The 20,152-nt window shown below is 52.4% G+C and overlaps 1 protein-coding gene and 1 long non-coding RNA gene across 6 annotated transcripts in view; one reads left to right on the forward strand and one right to left on the reverse strand.

The window, feature by feature from the left end:
• RGS3 (regulator of G protein signaling 3) overlaps positions 1–20,152 on the forward strand; it is a 149,190-nt gene that overhangs the window by 40,563 nt on the left and 88,475 nt on the right. For all 5 annotated transcript variants that reach the window (XM_051842799.2, XM_070066347.1, XM_008273409.4 and 2 more), the window contains 7 exons: positions 2,566–2,616; positions 5,900–5,958; positions 6,897–6,991; positions 8,064–8,132; positions 17,088–17,148; positions 18,222–18,312; positions 18,745–18,800. In XM_051842799.2, coding sequence (XP_051698759.2) covers positions 2,566–2,616; positions 5,900–5,958; positions 6,897–6,991; positions 8,064–8,132; positions 17,088–17,148; positions 18,222–18,312; positions 18,745–18,800 — 482 coding nt within the window. The remainder of the gene's footprint in view (positions 1–2,565; positions 2,617–5,899; positions 5,959–6,896; positions 6,992–8,063; positions 8,133–17,087; positions 17,149–18,221; positions 18,313–18,744; positions 18,801–20,152) is intronic.
• On the reverse strand, positions 11,073–14,830 carry LOC138847484 (uncharacterized). The gene is made up of 2 exons (XR_011385316.1): positions 14,640–14,830; positions 11,073–11,910 (listed from the first exon to the last, which is right to left on the reverse strand). It is a non-coding gene; the product is annotated as an uncharacterized lncRNA (long non-coding RNA).

Raw genomic sequence — 20,152 nt, forward strand, 5'->3', positions numbered from 1 at the left:
TGGGAACTGGAACAGGATTCTGGGCTTCAGCGACCTGTGTCCTGGGCAGGAGAGCAGCGGGCTTTTCTGCTGGCTGAAGGGCTGAGCCTGAGTTTGCTGGATTCTGAGCTCCTCTGAATACTGCCGGTGCAAGGGTTGGGTGATTGCTGGCCCACAGTGGTTGGTAGCAAGCCCCACCCTGAGACATGGCGATTCCCTCTCTTGTTCTCCAAACTCTTCCTGTCCTGCCTCCAGCCAGTCATGGAGCACAGGCCCCCACTGCCATCTGTCTCATGGGGTGCGCCCAGAGATGAGCAGTTAGAGTGAGGAGGGGATGTCCCGCTGTGCCACGCGAGATGGTGGAAGGACTTCATGTGTGAAGTTTAGAGGAGAGAGAGCCCGGAGATGGCGGAACCAGATCTGGTCAAGGAGATGCCCTGAGAGGCCACTTCTGGTTCAGAATATGATAGAGCATTGAACAATCAAGAGTTATTTCAAAAAAGGGGAAAGGAAAGCAAGTTCCCCTCCCTGCAGGTAAGGGAGCAGAGGGAGCAGACTGCTGGACGCAGGTGTCATGGATGTAACAGATGCAAAGTCTTTCTGGCTGATGGGTCTAGTCTTATTTTCTGTCTCCCCAATGTGCCGTGAGTGGGTGGACTTCAGTGGATTCTTCTTCTTCTTCTTCTTTTTTTTTTTAAAGATTTATTTATTTGACAGGATTACAGGGGGCCGGCGCTGTGGCGCAGTGGGTTAACCCCCTGGCCTGAAGTGCTGGCATCCAATATGGGTGCTGGTTTGAGAACCGGCTGCTCCACTTCCAATCCAGATCTCTGTTATGGCCTGGGAAAGCAGAAGAAGATGGCCCAAGGGCTTGGGCCCCTACACCTGTGTGGGAGACCCAGAGGAGGGACCTGACTCCTGGCTTTGGATCAGCATAGCTCCAGCCGTTGAAGCCATCTGGGGAGTGAACCATCGGATGGATACCTCTCTCTCTGCCTCTTTTTCTCTGTGTAACTCTGACTTTCAAAGAAATAAATAAATCTTAAAAAAAAAGAAAGGATTACAGAGAGAGAAAGAGCGAGCTCTTCCATCTTCTGGTTCACTCCCCAGATTGGCTGCAACAGCTGGGGCTGGGCCAGGCAGAAGCCAGAAGCCAGAAGCCAGAAGCCAGAAGCCAGAAGCCAGGAGATTCTTCCAGGTCTCCCATGTGGGTGGTGGGTGACAGGGCCCCAAGCACTTGGGTCATCTTCCACTGCTTTTCCCAGGCCATTTGCAGGGAGCTGGATCGGAAGTGGAGCTGCTGGGACATGAACTGGCGCCCGTATGGGAAGCTGGCGTTGCAGACAGTGGCTTTACAGGCTATGTCACAGTGCCACTCTCCAGTGGCTTCTTGAGATTCCAGAGAGAGTCTACTAGCCTGGAAGAGTTTTCTAAATGTCCCTAAAGAAGAGGACTATGGCCCTGTCTCTTCTCTGACTCTAATAGAGGTCATTAGGTGGCTGTGCAGATGCCTGGAAGTTTTGTTTAGTCTTAGTTTCATTTTATTTAAATAAAAACAGGAAAAGCCAGTGGAGGAGGGTGGGAACCTCACCCAGCCTCTCATTCTTCACCCATTTTTCTGTCCTGGCCCTTCTCTCATCTCACATTCCCCTCTTCCTTCCCTCTCTCTCCCTCCCTCTCCCTCTCTCCTGCCTTCTCTCCCTTCTCTTCCCTCTTTCCCAGTTTCCTCTTTTTCTTTGTTTTTAATGGTAGAAGTGCTGTAGTTCATGGACAGATTCATCTTGTTAAGACAACAACGCTAGCAACAGGTTGAAATCCTCGTGACCACCTTTGCTGTAACTCCCAGTCCCCTCCCTGGCTGCGATGGCTGTTTTCACTCTGGCATCTTTTCAGAACACACGCACATCTGCACTGTTCTGCAATTTGCTTGTTCATTTTAAAAACCTGTGTCAACTGTATTCCCTTGCCAAGTCGTATAGCACTTCCCCATTCCCGCTGACAGCCCATTCTGTTCCATAGTGTGGCTAGCTATAGATGACTTGCTTAACCACTTTTGTATTGATGGACATTTCCGTTGCCTCCAATATTTCCTTATTTTAAATAACGCTGTGGTGTCAGCAGCCGTGTTGAGTTTCTGTCTCTGATAATTGCCTGGAATGAAACTTGCTAGGAATGCAGGACATGCATATTGAAATTCCAATAGATGTTGCCAAAAACTACCCTCTGGCTGTCCTCCCTCCAACAAGGTGTGTATGATAGCGTCTGTTTTCTCAATACTTTCACCAACATCTGATACCTCCCACGGCGAGCACTTGCCAACATCCACCTGGACTGCCTGGTACGGCAGTGAGCGCCCCGTCACCAGAGGGCATGAACCATGACAGGGAACCACTGCTGGGGACATTGCAGTAGGGACCCCTGGTGTGGTATAGTGGCTGAGCCAGCTGGCTCCTGAGAGCCCTTCAACCAGAGACTGTGGGAGTTTTTGGATGGCTTCAGTGATCAAAAGAGCTTTCTTGGCACCTTTGCTCCAGTTTTTGCCCAACAAGGAACAGAGGCGAAATTGTTCCTATTGTTGTTTCTTAGGTCGGCTGAAGCTGTCAATTGATGCCCAGGATCGGATTCTGCTGCTCCACGGTGAGTATAGCTGAGTGCAGCCTCGCCAAGGAAGCGCGACCATTCCCTCCCAACCTGGAGCCGGGGCCAGGGCATTGTCTTCCTATAATGTCCTGCAACAGTGGGTGTTTACTTGGGCTCTTTGTACTGACCCAGCCCCTGAGTCTACTCAGTGGGCCTCTGTCCTGCACAGGCTAGGGCTGTCCCTGGGCACCTCAACATCATCCTTGGTCCCAATGCAGCAGGCCATGGAAGAGCTTTCTTATCCTCATTCCCATCTTTTCTCTATCTCATTCATTGATGGGCAGTATAGTATTACAGTTAAGATCACAGTCAAGATCATAGTCTTCAGAAACAGACCCCTAGAAGCTGAATCCTAGCTCTGATGCTTTATTGAGGAGTGGCCTTGAGCAAGTTGGGGTTTCTCGTGTGTTGTATAGTGGTGGTCATAGTATCTGTCTTATGCGTTGTTATAAGGATTAAATGAATGAATATTAAAGTGCTTAGAACAGTGCCCTGCTTGTAGGAAACCCTGTGTGTTAAAAATAGAAAACTGTCACTCCAAAAATAATGATTAAACATTGGCTTTTTAAAAAAGATTTTATTTACTTATTTGAGAGGTAGAGTTATAGACAGAGGGAGAATCAGAGAGAGAGGTCTTCTATCCACTCGCTCACTCCCCTAATGGCCACAGCAGCCGAAGCTGCGCTGATCTGAAGCCAGGAGCCAGGAGCTTCTTTCAAGTCTCTCATGTGGGTGCAGGGGCCTACGCACTTGGCCCATTTTTCTCTGCCTTCCCAGGCCATAGCAGAGAAGTGAACTGGGCAGCTGGGCACTCCACACAGGTGGAACAACAGGTACAAAGGCCCAGGGGTCAGAGAGGGCAGAATGCAACTGAAGAGCTATCTGGTACGATTAGGACACAACCCAGGAGAAGATTTCTGCTTTCTCAATCTATTCATCCACTGTTCATCTTCCCATCCAGCACATAAACAGTTACCAAGCTTCTGTCATTGTCCCCAACACCTAGACTCTACTGTTCAGCCTGGAAGGCGCGACCTTTCTCTTCAGCCTCCCTAGTTCTGGTTGCTAAAATGGCACCCTCCCCTTGTTTGTACCCCCTTGAATACATCCTGCCTGGCCTTCCTTCTGTTACTTGTGTTGGGTATAATCATTTTTTAAAAAGCTCCTTTTGAAAACTAAATCTCTCTCCCTCCTTGCCCCTGAATTTGCAAGAAATCTGCCTGTCTTAGCCATCATTAAGATTTCAGAGGGAAGGTTCATTTCTGCCTTATTTTCCCCTCCAGGAGTCACCTCCCCCGCCACCCCCCAACCTGCTTGGGCTATTTGTTTCTTTCTTGCTTTGGTGTGTCCTCATTGCAGCCTGACTCTGCTGTGTCAGAGTCGGTCCACCCTGTGTCTAGTCCTTCTGCTGAAGTGGGAGACACAAACAGAGCCTGCCTCACTGCCCCTGGTGGCAGGGAGACCCAGGGGGTGTACAGGCCTGGAGCCTGCCCTAGACAGCTGTGCCCTCAAGAGAGTGATGCATGCAAGAACAGTAGCTAGGATATGGGGCGGAACAGACCAGCAGGCGCCTGGGGTCCTGTGGTGCTGGCCCTGGGGTGCCCAAGGTGAAGTTCCCAAGGACCAGCAGAGGGGTGTTCTTTGCCTGTCGGGGCCTGACTCCAGCTGTGCAAACAGTTTTTGCAGGATGCATCTTGGCCTCCACCGCTCCATTTGTCCTGCACAGTTTGCTTTGGCTTCACCCCAGTTGCAGGCCTTCAGCCCTTGCAGCCCATCCCCTCTCCTTCCTTTGGCTTCCCAGGCCTCATGCCTCAGTCAGCTGGGAGCTCTTTCCAGCTCAACCCTAGGGCTCAGTCACAATCAAACATAAAAAAAGACAGAGAAGAGCCGGCGCCGTGGCTCAATAGGCTAATCCTCCACCTTGCGGCGCCGGCACACCGGGTTCTAGTCCCGGTTGGGGCGCCGGATTCTGTCCCGGTTGCCCCTCTTCCAGGCCAGCTCTCTGCTATGGCCAGGGAGTGCAGTGGAGGATGGCCCAGGTGCTTGGGCCCTGCACCCCATGGGAGACCAGGAAAAGCACCTGGCTCCTGGCTCCTGCCAGGATCAGCGCGGTGCGCCGGCTGCAGCGGCGGCCATTGGAGGGTGAACCAACGGCAAAGGAAGACCTTTCTCTCTGTCTCTCTCTCTCACTGTCCACTCTGCCTGTCAAAAAAAAAAAAAAAAAAAAAAAAAAAAAAAAAAAAAAAAAAAAAAAAAAGACAGAGAAGAGGCTCAGGTTCTGTAAGATCTGTTGTTGATTTCTGCAAACCTTAGGCAAATGGCCATGCTTGCTTTCTTTGTTTTTTTTTTTTTTTTTTTTTTTTTAATAAATTTTTTTTTTTTAAAGATTTATTTACTTGAAAGGCAGAGTGATAAAGAGGGAGAGACAGGGAGAGAAGAGACTTTCCATCTGCTAGTTAACTTCCAAGATGTTCCTCAGTAGTCCAGAACTCCACCCAGGTCTCCACATGGGTGGCAGGGGTCCAGGTACTCAGGCCGTCCTCTGTTGCAATCCCCAGGCACATTAGCAGGACGCTGGATTGGAAGCAGAGCAGCTGGGACTCGAGCTGGTGCTCTGATATGAGATGATGGGATCCTGGTGGTGGCTTAACCCACTGCATCAGCCCTGCCATGCTTGCCCTCGTGACTAGACCTGCACCTGCCTGCCATCTGTCCTTTACCTTCCTCTTCGTTTCCTTAGCAACCGTTTGTTGAGTAGTTACTTACACACCATCTCATGTAAATGGCACAGCTACCACGTGTACATCATCGCCTCAGTGACTATTGCAGTGTCCATCAGTCACAGCGTGGGTCCCTCTTCTGGGGGAGTCCTCCAGTCTAACCCTTCCATTCCCAGGAAGCAGTCTTGTGTGGTATAAGGAGCACTGGACTTGGAGCCAAGAGACATGGATTCTAATCCAACTGTCCTTACCATTCCTTCATGATTTTGGGCTCCTGCTTGGAGCCTCATTTCCCCCATTTTAGTGAAGGGCTTGGCTCAGTAACCTTTAAGTGCCCTCTTAGTTGGGAAAGCTCAAGAATCGAATGCCCTCCATCAGGCCTCGGTGAGGGTGCTGCGAGAGTGTGGGGGAAGGTGGGAATGGACCAGGCAGTGGCCGCTGGTGGTTCTGCAGGTCCAGGGCCTGGGAGGAAGAGCCAGAGCCCTACTGCTCACACGTGCGCCTTAGAGTGAGTGTGTGTGCTCCCCCTTACCTACCCCAGCGTTTCAATTCTCTCTTAGTCATAGAAGCCAAGGGTCTGATGAACAAAGAGCCTGGTGTCTGCGATCCCTATGTGAAGGTAAGTAACAGGGCTGGAGGTGTTGGGGGGGGTTGGAGGGGTCACAGCTGGGGCCACTTGATGTGGTGGCTTCCATCCCCTTCATTCAGGCATTTATTAGGCACAGTGATGATGCTCTAGCCTAGGAGAGACCCCCTCCCTGATCCCAGCATGGTCCCTAGGACTTTGTGCAGGAGCTAGAGTCTTAAGGCTGATCTTGGTTGCACACACAGGTGGGCACAGTGAGCATGTGGGTGACCAAGAACCACAGACAATTCCAAGCCCTCTTGTGATGAGCAGCACCTGCACTCTCTTTCTCTCCAACACTAGGGGTGGAAGGGCCAGGCTGGGCAGCAGAGAGCAGGGAGCGTCTCCAAGATCCTCCTGATTGGGGCCCACGCAGTGAAACCAGAGGCTCTGCAGGGGCAAGGGTTTACTTCCAGGGAGCGCCAAAGGCCAGGAGTGTGGCAGCTGGGGTGCCAAGGACAGGCCCTGATGTGCACCTCTGCATCCTTCCCGAGGCCTTCCATCTGGTCAGAGGCCCCTGTGGGCAGGGCTGGCTGCTGGAGGCAGGGGAAGAACAGAGTGTGGATTTGCAGCCTTGGCAGGAGGCTGACCTGGAACCTCTTGTGAAGGGAGCACTTGGCAGCTGCTGGACACGTAGAAGAGAGAAGGCTTTAGGTTTGGGGGAAACCGACCTGGAGGAAGAGTTGGACCCATCTCTAGCTGGGCACCGGCCACCTTTCTGGAACCACCCACCGTGAAGCCCTGTCCCAGCGTCTGACTCCACGGCCTCAGGGCTTAGGCTCCTTGTTCCTTTCCAGCACCGGACCAGGGCCTCTCTGTCCCCTGCAGAGGCTGGTTCGCAGGACACTGGGGAGCTGTGCAGAGTCAGCTGCTGGGCTTGGGTGATTACGTGGCCGTGAGATCTGCTAACACTTAACTTTCTCCAATTCAAGATCTCTTTGATCCCTGAAGACAACCGAAGGCGCCGGCAGAAGACACAGACCATTCCAGACTGCAGGAACCCGGCTTTCCACGAGCACTTCTTCTTGTGAGAGTCCGGTGCAGCTGGGCCTTTGAGAAGGGAGGAAGGGTGTTTATCCAGAAGCAGCTCTGTTTGCCAAACCTACAGCTGGCTCTGGGCAGCACAGCAGTCACTTCTAAAGGATGTCTTTGTTTTCTCATGCCCTTGTGTCCCTGCATCCCTGGCACCGGCCCTCAGTGAGGTTCATGATGATAAGGTGTCATCGGGCTGCTTCTCGTAACTCCAGTGCCCCACCTGGGGCTGGCAGCCCTGGAAAGAGCAGGGAGTATCCCACTGCACCCCAGGCCAAGCTTTCACCTTCAGCAGAAGGAATTTTCCAAACGCAGGGAGGGTTCGCCTCCCTGTCCTCCCTTTCATTTAAACTTGCTAACCTCCCTGAGCCTTGGCTTCCCTTATTGTCACACGGGGCTAAGGGCAGTACTAGCCTCAGAGAGTGATGCGGGGTGGGGGTGGGGGGCAGACCTGGTAGCGCTGGGCCCGGCCAGCTGGTCACTATTGGGTTATGAAGCTTTCTTTCTCCTCTCGCTGAACTCTGGGGCCAGCAGGAAGGTGGTGGACATTTTGTCTTTTCCCATGTGTGAAAATTAATCATAATCATTTGGTTTTTCCTCCGTATACAAGGTAGTTTTGCTTATTGTAGAAAAATAGAAAATACAAATAGATGAGCAAAGAGAAGGAAATAGAAAACACCCCTAGTTGTACTACTCAGGCAGAAATATCTTGCAGGATATCTTGTCAGACTTTTCACTTCTGTGAGGATGACTGTCTCTCTGTGTGTAGAGGTGTGTTTACAAAATCCAGGTGTTTTCTACTAGTGTGTGGTCACCTCCCTTTGTCCTTTATCGTGTAACTTCAACTCCGTCAGTGTGCCGGTGGTCACCTCCCACACTATTGGCAGTGTGTGTCCTTCATCGTGTAACTTCAACTCCGTCAGTGTGCCAGTGGTCACCTCCCACTCTATTGACAGTGTGATTTATTTGACTAGCTGTGGAGGTTATTTCAGATTTTTGCAGGTGCGGTGGACTCCGTGGGCCTGGCCTGGAGCAGAGCCCCCCTAACACTCTGCTTGGCTTCACAGTCCTGTCCATGAGGAGGATGAGCAGAAGCGTCTTCTAGTCACCGTGTGGAACAGGGCCGGCGGGTCCAGGTGAGAGCTAGGAGCGGGTGGGAGCCCCACTCCAGGTTAGAGCCAGCAGGCAGCGAGGGCTCAGTTAGTGCTTGCTGGATAAATGAGTGGTGGTGGCTAGGCCACATTGCAGAGGCTGCCACTCCCAAGTCCCTATCACTCTGGCTGATGCCGAAGGCTGTGTCCCCAGTGAGTATTTGCAGAGTGCTGGTGTCAGCAAGGCGCTGTGTCAGTGGCCACTGGGGACACCAGCCAGCAGACATGTGGATCAGCTCTCAGGATGCTCGCTGGTCAGGTGGGGATACAGCAGGTGCTGCATGGAAGTAAATTAGTTTATAACACAAGACTCCATGCGTGATGAAAAATATGCCAGTTTTCTTTTAGTCAACTCTGTCTGTACCTAGGCCTAACACACAGATGTTTAATGAATATCGGTTGCATGAGTAAAGGACTGAAATGTGTAACAGGGAAGAGGGAGCGCCCATTGCAGGCAGAGATGGCCAAGGAGGGCTTCGTGGGAAAAGCTGAATTTGCGACTTGGACAGAGGTTAAGAGTAAGGCAGAGAAGGCTGGAAGGGGTTTTGCAGGCAGGGTACAGCAGGCTCAGAGGCAAGGAGGCAGGGTTATGTGTGCTGGGCTCAGGCTGCGCTGAGGAGGTGCAGAAGTCTTCTGTGGGGAGTCCACACAGGCTGGCGTGGCAGCCCAGGGCACGGGGTGGGGGGGCAGGTGTAGTCACTGGCCATGCGGTTAGCACACTGCAGGGGAGGGGTGCTCAGGAGGAGAGCATGAGGAGTGCTAAGCAAAGGGCTCAGTGCAGTTGGCTGTGGCCCACAGATCATCCAGCGTCGCAGAACCAAACGGTGACTCAGAAAGGGGCCTGTGTGATTCACACTCAGTTCCGCTCACCACCTTAGACCTGGAAAATGGTTTTTTATTGGGTGGATGTTTTTTAGTACCCTAAACTTTATTGGCTAATGTGCTTTTATATATATATATATATATATATATATATATATATATAAAGATTTTTTTTTTATTTGAAAGTCAGAGTTACAGAGAGAAAGAGAGGTCTTCCATCTGCTGATTCACTCCCCAGATGGCCATAACAGGCAGGGCTGAGCCAGGCCGGAGCCAGGAGCCAGGAGCTTCTTCCAGGTCTTCCACGTGGGTGGCAGAGGCCGAAACACCTGGGCCATCTTCTGCTGCATCTTCTGCTGCTTTTCCCAAGCCATCGGCAGAGAGCTGTATCAGCAGTGGAGCAGCCGGCACATGAACCTGCGCCCACATGGGATGCTGGCATTGCAAGCAGCAGCTTTACCCACTACGCCAACAACGCCAGCCCCAAGTGTGCTTTTTAAAGTTGAACACTATTTTCCCTTCAAAATGAAGACTTTTCTTTTTAATCGAGTATCTACTTTTCATCATAAAGTGGTACTCATGGTACTATAGGCTTCATCCACCCATCCAGCCATTCACTCGCTCATTCATCAGTTCATCTGTCACTTCCTGAGTACTAATGTGGCAATAACATCCTGGGTGCTGGGAACACGTGGGACTCGTCAGAGACTGTGCTGTTCCCTTGAGGATCGGTAAGAGCACCTTGGGGGGGTGTGGAGGAAGAGGGGAACATCGTGTTAATAAACCCACCATTGGCTGGGTGCTGGTCTTGAGCTAGGGGCCAACAGTTCACATATTATCTCATTTAATTCTTAAAATTTGGAGTGTGGTTTTGTCCCAAGTTTTCAGAAGAGGAAACTGAAGCTAAGAAAGGCTGGTAAATGTCACCCAGCCGGTTACCAGTAGGAGCCAGGATGGGGACCAAGGCAGTTGGACCCCAGAGTCCTTTCCCTTAACACGGTACTGTCTTGTGGATGCACAAACGAAAGCACAGAAGAAAGAACCAGCAGAGTAGAGAGGACAGAGCAGGGCGGGAGTGGAGTGAGGTGTCTGCACACTCAGCAGGTGCTGGAGGACCCAGGGCAAGGTCGGGGCTCCTAGAGGTAAGATGAAGGGGTCGGCAGAGCCGAATCAGACGATTCTGCAGCTTCTCTCTGGAGTGTGGGCTTCCTCCTTGTGAGACGCACAGCTTTCCAGGAGCCATAAAGGACTGCCTGAGCCTGAATCTCCGTGGGCAAAGCCTAGGAATCCGCGCTGTGAGGTTGAACCTGCTGTAGCCAGTTTGGGGTTTGGGGAGCTGTTAGCTGTTGGGAGGTACTGAAGGCTGTTGAGCAGGGGGCTGGCAAGTGTGCATTTCAGACCGATCAGCTTGGGAGGCCTCTGGGGGGTCAGGGTGAGAGATGGTTTGGGATACAGAGGAGAGAAATAGACTCAGGACAGACTTTGGAGGTCGGTTCAACAGTACCGCATGGTGATTTGCCTGTGAGAGCAGTGGGAGAAGGCAAGGCTAACCCCTGGCCAGCTGGTGGTGTTCCTGCTGAAGTTAACATGTACTGGAAGGGAATCAGCTTGGGCTCAGCTGAGGGGCAGGTGCCTGCAGAGCAGCCCGGTGAGAGCTGAACAGGAGGGCTTACCTTTACCTTCCTGATGTTGCATAGGGAGTCAGTGCTGGTGGGACTGTGGGAGCCGTGACCATCAAGGCAGGTGAGACTGCCCAGGAAGAGCACTGAGTGTCAAGAACCAAGGTCAGAGTCTGTCTGAGGGGTCAGGAGAATAAGGGAAATGCCCTGAAGGCGGCAGTCGGGATGTGTCAGAGAGGTAGACACACCAGCCCCAGCTCACAGGGGCAGGGACTGGCAGGTGCTAGAGGCAGACCCTAACCAGGGGGAGCCGCCCGTGGCATGGTGATTGTCCCTCCTGCCAGGACAGGATGAGGGGGCAGAGCTGCTGGAGAAGGAGCCAGGAACGTGGGTCACGTTTTTGGAAAAGCAAGTGAGGCTGGGGAAAGTGAGTCAGCCCCCAGTGAGGTGGCGTGACTGGGGCAGTGTCTCCACTTGTTGCCTATTTTGGGAAAGTGAGATTCTTTATTAAACAAAACACAGCCAAACTCGTGGTCACAGTCCCAGCCCAAAGCTCAAGAGGGACAGAGCAGGCTCAGGCAGGCCCGCCTTCGGAGCTGATGGCCCTGCCCAGGCTGTCAGCACCCGGGAGGCCGGCTCAGGCTCCAGTGTTCTCCGCGGACTCGCTCCTGTATCGACCTTTGAGTGAGCAGGCCTCTGGGCTGGGGGAGGCGGACCAGTGACAGCAGGAACCTTGGGCTCCGCTGGATCCTCTCAGATCAAACTGTGTTCTCAGAGATGGATGGCAAAGTAGCGATGTCAAAGCAGGGAAACAAATGGTTAGTGTGCCAAGCACTTTACATACATTATCTCATTTAATCCTCGTAACAGTGCCGAGGGGTAGGAATTAGTATCAGCCTTCTCATCAGGGAAAGAAGCCGAGGCTTATGAAGGCTAAGGAGCTTTCTTGAGGTATTACAACAGCTCTTATTTGATAAGCACTTCTCATGTGTGGTCATTTATCTAAGCCCGTGCTATGTATGATCTGATTTAATCCTTACGGCATGAAGTAGGTGTTATTATTGCTGCTGTCTTACAGGTGAAGAAACAGGCATGGAGAGGTTATGTTAGCTCTCCAAGCTCACACAGCCGCGCTGCAGCGAAACAAGATGCACATGCCAGCTGTCTGGTGCCAAGTGCAGGCTGTGTCACGAGGGTGATAAATGACTAAAGCTGCACCCTTTCTGTGTTGCAGCACTTGCTCCTCAGGCCTCAGGGCGCGTCTCGCAGCACTCACAGTGTAGTTTCCGATCATCCTCAGCCGCGCGGGTGACTGTCACGTTCTGTAAGCAGTAGGACACAGAGGGAAGTGTCTGCCCAGCAAGTCCTCACCGTCCCTTCAGTGACAGCGAGAATCGGTACTGGAGAAATGAGACGCCCCTCCGAGAAGCTCTGGGTGAGGGCGGCAGGAGGTCGGCACAGCCCGGGATCCCAGCAGGAGCTGGGGAGAGCCAGGCCTCAGAGCACGGGTTCTGACTTCACTCTGGCTTGGGTCAGTCCCTCCCCTGCTCTGGGTCTCAGTCTCCTCATCTGTAAAAGGCAGTTATCTTTAAAGTTTACAGAGAGAGAGAGAGAGAGAGAGAAAGGGGGAGAGAAAGAGATAGAGAGAGAGAGAGACATCTGTCTTCTGGTTCACTTCACAAATGGCTTCACCTGGGTCTCCCACGTGGGTGCAGGGGTGCAAGCACTTGGGTCATCTTCCTCTGCTTTCCCAGGCACATTAACAGGGGGCTGGATTGGAAATGGAGCAGCTGGGACTCGAACCGGTGCCCTTATGGGATGTTGGAGTCTCAGGCAGCAGCTTTACCTGCTATGCCACAGTGCCAGCTCCTATCCTGTGAGCTTTTTGAAGTCCCCTGGTGTATGGCCAATCTTAATTTCATCTATGCCCTGCCCTCTTTCTCCCTCTTCTAGTGGTTTTATTTACTTATTTGTTTTCTGGGGTTTTTGTTCTTTTTTAAAATTTTGTTGGTTTCTTACCTGATTTTTTTAGTAGGTTGCTTTAAAAGAAATCCCAGACATCATCTCATTTTATCATTTTGTATTTCTAAAAGATGGCTTAAAAATCATGATGCTATTATCACACTTAAAAATGAATAGTAATTCCTCAGAATCATTGAATATGCAACTAAGCTATTTGGAAGTTCTGTCTGAAGAGATGGTGAAAGCCAAACTGACGTTTCTAATGTCTGCTGCAGCGTTTCAGACATTGTGGCCAGAGAATAGTGTTGGGGAACACTGTAATATTATGTGTCCAGTTAAATGCATTTATATGTAATTAAAGAACATCCTATTTCTTTAAATATTTATTTATTCAAGAGCCAGAGCACCACAAAGAAAGAGAGAGGGAGAAAGAGAGCGAGCGAGCGAGCGAGCGAGAGAGCGCACTTCCATTCACTGGCTCACTCCCCAAATGCTGGCAGTGAGTGAGGCTGGGCCAGGCCGATGCCAGAACTGGAAATCAATCCAGGTCTCCCATGTGGGTGACAGGGGTCCAGGAGCTTAAGCCATCACTTGCTGCCTCCCAGCCTGTGCATCAGCAGGCAACTGGAGTCAGGAGCTGTGGCCAGGAATTGAACCCAAATACTCTGGTGTGGATGTAGATGTTTTAACTACTGTGCTAAATGCCCACTCCAAGAATATAATGTTTTGTGTTAATAGAAGCTGCATTTACAGAGGGTCTGTTTTCTCTTATGCCATGCACTGCCCTGGGCACTGCAAGTGTATTCTCTCCTTTAACGTATTTTACAAACAGGACCTCGGTGCCAAGTGCAGTTGCCTAACTTCAGAAAGCTTGTGACCAGTGGTGGGTACCAGGCCTAAAGCAAAACCATCAAATTAAAAATAAACTGGGGCCAGCATTGTGGGTAAAGCTGCCACCTGTGATGCCAGCATCCCATATGGGTCTGATTCATGTACCGGCTGTTCCACTTCCGATCCAGCTCCCTGCTAATGGCCTCGGAAAGCAGTGGATGATGGCCCAAGTGTCTGAGCCCTTATGTGAGAGACCAGCATGAAGCTCCTATTTCCTGGCCTTGGCCTGACCTGTTATGGCCATATGGGGGAGTGAGCCAGCAGATGGAAGACCTCTTCTCTCTCTCTCCCTCTCTCTCTCTCTCTGTAACTCTTTCAAAATAAATAAGTTTTAAAAAAAGTAAAAAAAAAATTGCATTTGAATAGTATCATCCTCTAGCAGAAATCGTGTAAGGCCCCTCAAGAATGGAAGCGCACTCCCTGAGAAATGGTGCGTTTTCGTCTTACAGTGGTCTGCTCTCTGCGGCAAAGCAAACGGAATACTCCTTCCGGTGTGTACGTGAAGTTAGCTCTGAGCCTCCCGACTGGCCGTGCTGTCTGTCTGCTGACATGTTCTTCCTCTCTTTTGCTCTGACTCAATCCGTAGGCCTTCTTCAAGCATCTCAGCCCTGTGCTACCTCTTGCCTCTCGAGCCTTCGGAACGCGCTGCTCGCACTGCTCATCTGTCAGTCTCACCCTATCCTGTGACATCCCCTGTGTTGCTGTCTCGAGCTGCTATTTAAATCCCTACATGTTTGTCTTGTTTCCTTAATGCTGCGGCTGCGTGCCCAGTGCCTGCCAACCGCAGGCGTGATGGATTCATCCATTTGTCAAGCTTTCACTGAGTGCACTGGGCCCCACGCGCAGGCACTGGCAGGCAGAAGTATCCAGAGCTTGATTTCCAAGATTTTGTGTCTAACGAAGCTTCAGGCAGTCTGCGGGGTGAGGGCTAGCTCCGGAGTTCATAAGCTCACTGCTATATTGCCATGTGCTCAGGTCGCTTGCAGAAGTCTTTTCTTCCTCCCAACAAAAGCAGGCCTAAAGAAGCTAATTGATGAACACTTAGTGAGAGGTTCCTGCCTGCAGACATTAATGTGACCGTTTACTCTGCCTAAAGTATCATGAAATCTTTAGAGGCCCCTTAGCAGGAAGCAAAGCTCAAGGGAGGCTACTAACCATTTAGCATTCTCTAAGCACCAGGAAATGAAAGTTCACTTACTGAAGTCGAGAGAGATGGCATTCCTGCAGCTAATTCCTCAGCCCGCAGACCTGCAAAATTTCAGCCCTGTGTGGTGCGGGAGGGAGGTGCACAGCTAGGCGGTGAGGGCACCGGCTCTCAGCCGCCATACCAGCAGGGCTGGACAAACACAATTACGTTGGCGTGAGGACGCTGGCAAAATCTTGCCTGGGCTTTCCTGGCCGGGCACTGCCATGAGTGTCTGCACTTGTTTGTGTGCCTGCCACTGCCTCTTGTTAGAACTGATCTGGCCACTAGCCAGGGGGGAGGAGTGTCTGTCTCTGGCTGTGGGCAGGCTCTGTGGATGTGGAAGGGTCGCTTTACTGAGGGCACTTGACTGTCCTCTTTGAGGAGATTATGAATATGGCCTTAGGTGATGGAGAAGGGTGAGAGAGACAGGAGCTGGAGCAGGAGGAGGGGGAGTGGGAGCTGCTGGTGAGGGCCTCGGAGCATGGCCGAGGCTGAGTGTGGATTTGCAAGCAGGGGACCCATTTTGAGGACTCGACCCCGGCATTCATCATCCCCACCCCTGGCTTGGCTCTGCTGCCTTCGAGAAGCCAGTGTTATTTTCTTTGGACTATCAGGTGGCAAGTTGCCACTCTTTCCGGAGAATCCAAACAGTGTGTATTTATAGAGGCCTTCTAGCCCTCTGGGCGTGGCCTGTGTGGGCATGGGTGGAGACCCAGCAGAGTCTCTGGAGGGCTCTCTCCATTCCTGGACTCCACCTGGTGCCACCTGGATGTGGGTTCTCGGGCATGAGCTCTGAAGCCCAGATCTGGGCCAGGCTCTTCAGCTGGTTGTGGGATGTCCTCCTGGTTCTGGGGTGCACTCCTGGTTAGGAGGTGGCCCTGGCTCAGGCCCCTGAAGCCCAGGTTCCTGGGAGGCACATCTCCAGGGGCTGCATTATCTCTACAGGCAGTCTATTCCACCCTTGGCTTTGAAATGCTGCCTTGCACAGGACAGACCTAATCTTCCACCTGTGGGGGTCCCTGAGACCCACCATGTATGTCCAGTCCACTGCCGAGTCATCCTGCTGTCTTAAGATCCCTGAGATTCTTGATCAAAACTTATTAAGCTAATCTACAGCAAGGGGTTGCAGCAAGAGAGAAGAACCGGGAAAAGAAACCACTTAAAACCCAAGTGTTAGGGCAGAGTAGGATGTGGTATAGTAGAAGTACTTAGAAATACATTTATACTGTTTTTTCCCCCAATGACAAAAGTAGTGCTTGTTCCCTGCAAAGGTTTGCAAACAGTGAAAACCCAAAGAAGAAAACAAAAATCCTTAATAATCTCACCAGATAGACCCATTGCTAGTATCTTTGAGAGTTTCCTTCTCATTGAGCTATAGCTTTGTAAACTTCCTTTTCTCTGACAACAGGAAATTTTTTTTTTGCATTTCTTTCATATTAACCATAATATTCATCATTTTTAAGTTAAAGACTTATTTATTTATTTGAAAGGCAGAGAGATGGAGAAAGAGATAGAGAGAGGTTTTCCATCTACTGGTTCAGTCCCTAAATGGCCACAATGGCCAGAGCTGGGCTGGTCTGAAGCTAGGATCCAGGAGCTTCTTCTGGGTCTCCCACATGGGTACAGGGGCCCAAGCACTTGGGCCATCCTCTGCAGCCCTCCCAGGCACAGTAGCAGGAAGCTGGATTGGAAGTGGAGCAGCCAGGACTCGAACTAGTGCCCATATGGATTCCAGCATTGCAGGTGGCACCTTAACTTTCTATGCCACAGCACAGCCATTAATATTCACCATTATTAGAAGCTACAGAGTATTAACCTACCCTTGATTATCATGTGTTAAGGGTCAACTGTGGACATTCTTCAGGAACTTTGAATAACTCTTAACCAAGAAGCACCAGGTTGAACACAGCCCCCTCACCATAGACAGCTGTTGCCACGGGGCCTGACCCTGGCTCATGCCTATTTGCCCCATTGGCAGTCAGGTCAGATTGGTGTCACTGACTTTTGTGTGTCAGTTGGGTCCTGCCTGACCTGAGACTAAGCTTCTCAAGCTTGAGGTCCCATAGCTTTTCTCCTTGGCTGAGCGTCAGCAAAGTTGTGGCAGTGGAGACTTGCTGTGGGGACCAGCCCTTGTGTTCTCTCCAGCACCAGAACCATGAAAACCTGCGAGGTAGTTCTGAGTGTCTGTGGTTGGTGGAGAGAGTGTGCATCAAGGCCTAGGACCATCGAGACCCCTGGACCCGACTGCTAACTAATCCTGTGATCTTGGACAGGGAGCCAGCTCTGAGCTTCCAGGTTCCCTCTGTAAAACAGAGATAATAACTCCTCCATAGCCTGCTTCTCCCCATGAAAGTGCTTTGTAAGTCAGAGCACATCGGGCAAGCCCATGTTGTACTTGACAATGAATGTCCCAATGTAGACCCGTGAAAAGGTGTTGACTCAAGCCTCCTATTCTCCTAGACACAGTGAACTCATCGGCTGCATGAGCTTCGGGGTGAAGTCCCTGCTGACTCCGGACAAGGTGGGTCCTGGGGAAGCTTCTGGCAGCCTCACCCAGCCTGGGTCAGTACTGGGACAGCCAGGGCACTTGTCTGTGAGATGGTGCCCCACTGAGGCAGGGGCCCAGAGACCTGAGTAACAGCAGCGTTTGTCGCAGGCCTAGCTGAAGGTTTGGGGCCCCTTCTTGTTTGTCTTGCCAGAGAGCAGTTGTTAAGCAGCCTCAAGGTCTCTGAGTCTGGTGCCTGCCACTGAGGACCCTGGCAGATTCCTTGGGGCCCAGTACTTGTGGGCTGCCCGGGACAAGGAGGGCCAGGTGCTCTTTGTGGTCTGCTCCAGTGGTCCTCTTGATGTGTTAACCAGGCCTGACACTCTGGGTCTAGCAGGTGCACAGGGCTGGGATGAGCAGCACATGCTCTGTGGGGGTTTCCTTCATGATGCACGAGGACTCTGGAATGCAGAAACCCCTCCCTCTGGGTCATGAATCCCTCATCTGTCTCTGATCTGCACTATGTGATCAGGGCAGTGATGTGCTCCCTTTGCTAGAAAAGTCCAGGTGGTGTCTGCTCTGTGTCCTGGAAGTGAGGTCTGGGTCTGGAGTGGGTGGCTGAGGACCATGTGTCCTGAGTATGGGTCCCAGTGACCCCTGGCTTCATTCGCCCTTGAGAAAAGATAAACCCTGTAGATTGTGTGGGAGCCTCAGGATGCCTGCCTTCCGTCCTCTCCACTCTGCTCTCGTTCCTCCCTGGAAGGAACATACATTTGCTGAGCTCCTCCTGTATACCAGGCTCAGGGCTAGGCACATCAAAGAGCCTGTGCACAAAAATCTAGTGAGAGAGCCAGGTAGGAAGTAGATGGGTGTCCTGCAGGAACGAGAGGCTATGAGAATTCGGCAGAAGGGAGGCCCAGCTCTGCCCAGGGCATCAGAGAAGGCTTCCTGGAGGCCCCCCATGGCGGCCGTGGGGCAGAGAGGTTGGAGTGTCTGTGTGTCCTGAGGGAGGCTGCCCAAGGGTGACTTTTTGAGGGGGGTTTGGTGGCTGCCTGGCCAGGACCCTCTGCCGCCTCCGTCTGAGCATGTCATTCCTTCTCTCGTGGCAGGAGATCAGTGGCTGGTACTACCTTCTCGGGGAGGACCTGGGCCGCACCAAGCACCTGAAGGTGGCCCGGCGGCGGCTGCGGCCCCTAGGAGGTGTGAGCACGCCTGCTGCAGTCTCCCCCGCGCTCGCTTCGCCCTCCTGGTGTCACTCCGAGTCCCGGAGCTCGTCAGAGCCCCTGCTGGAGCGCACACTCTCGCCCTTGACACCTTTACTTATCTGGTTGGGCTTCCCTTGGCAAGTCTGATGGCCTGGCCCATGAGGGTCAGCCCTCCCCACCCCAGGTTTGCGGTGCTTCATCAGTGGCCCCACCTCTGTAGGCGGAGTGTTTAGGCCCTGCTGTGAACCACAGGGCCCAGAACTTGTTCCCTCCAGTTCTGCCCTTCCCACATACTACAGCCCTGGTCCCCAAGCCCCAGAGTGTCCTGGAGGCCGAGGGTGGCCCAGCCTCATCCCGTGGGAGGTCTGTGGAATGGACCCTTAACGTGCCTGCAGAAGTGTTGTGACTCGGCTCTGTCACCTTTCAGACCCGTTGCTGAGGATGCCAGGACGTGGGGACCCTGAGAATGGGGAGAAGCTCCAGGTAGGTGGGGACAGGCTCGGGTGGGGCTGGGGTCCCTGAGCAATGCTTCAGGGGCTCTGATCTGCTCCTTGTCAGTGCCTACACCAGGGGCACCCTGAAAGAGGGCAGCATTTGGTGCTCGAAGCACAGCAAGCCGTGTGTTCCAAAGGGATTCTTCTTTGACTTCCTCAAGTGAGCTAGAGGAAGTACTGTGCATTTCTCAGGTTACTTGTGGTCACAGCACGGCTGGGGAGACAGCCAGGCCCGCAGCCCTGGACATGGGGGCATCTGGGTCTTACTGACTTTGAGCCTCTAGAAGCCAAGTGTTCCCTTTGCCCTGGCCCCTGGCTTCCCCTGGCATGGTGGGCAGGTCACCCTTTCAGGTTAGGCCCACTTGGGGCTGGGGAGCAGCTGTGACTTTGGACCTGAGGCTGATGGATCCTCCTCCATTAGGGCTTTGAAGGCGGAGAGGAACGCTCACTCAGGGTTTGGGAGGAGGCTCCAAACTTCCAAACTCAGCAGGTGACCCGGGGTTTTCTCACTATTAGGAGAGGGAGCCACACTCCCAGTGATTGAGTAACCCCTTCCTCCCAGGTGCTGGCGTTACCCACTGCCCTCCACCCCCTCTGAGGCAGTGCCCTATCTTACCGCTGAAGGAGACATTAGGTCTGTCTGTGCCACCACTCAGCAAGGGGCAGAGGCAGGCTTTGAGGCCCCCCGTGTGCAGGTGCCACACTGCCTTCTGCAGGTGGCCTGCGTGGGGAGATATGGTATTGCTGTCTTCCATACAAACATGTTGGGTGTTCCAATCTACAGAACGTCTTCCCTGTCATGGACTCAGGTCAGTCGCTCACTCCCTCATTCAGTGCTCCCAGCTGTGGGGGCCATGCCCTGTGCTGGGTGCTGGGACACAGCTCTGAGCATGTCCAAGGCCCTGCCCTCGTGGAGCACAGTCTCAGGCAGTGTGGTTCCTGCCCGTGGCTATTGCATGCCTGAGGCGTGGCTAGTGTGGCCGAGGAACTGAAGATCATTTTATGTAGTTTTTTTTTTTTAAGATGTTATTTTATTTATTTGAAAGAGTTACAGAGAGAGGTAGAGACAGAGAGAGAGAGAGGTCTTCCATCTGCTGGTTCACTCCCAAGATGGCCACAACGGCCGGAGCTGCACTGATCTGAAGCCAGGAGCCAGGAGCTTCCTCTGGGTCTCCCACATGGGTGCAGGGGCCCAAGCACTTGGGCCATCTTCTACTGCTTTTCCAGGCCACAGCAGAGAGCTGGATGGGAAGAAGAGCAGCTGGGACTTGAACCGGCGCCCATATGGGATGCCAGCACTTCAGGCCAGGGCTTTAACCTGCTGTGCCACAGCGCTGGCCA

The sequence above is a fragment of the Oryctolagus cuniculus genome, chromosome 1, assembly GCF_964237555.1.
Source record: "Oryctolagus cuniculus chromosome 1, mOryCun1.1, whole genome shotgun sequence".
Lineage (NCBI taxonomy): Eukaryota > Metazoa > Chordata > Mammalia > Lagomorpha > Leporidae > Oryctolagus > Oryctolagus cuniculus.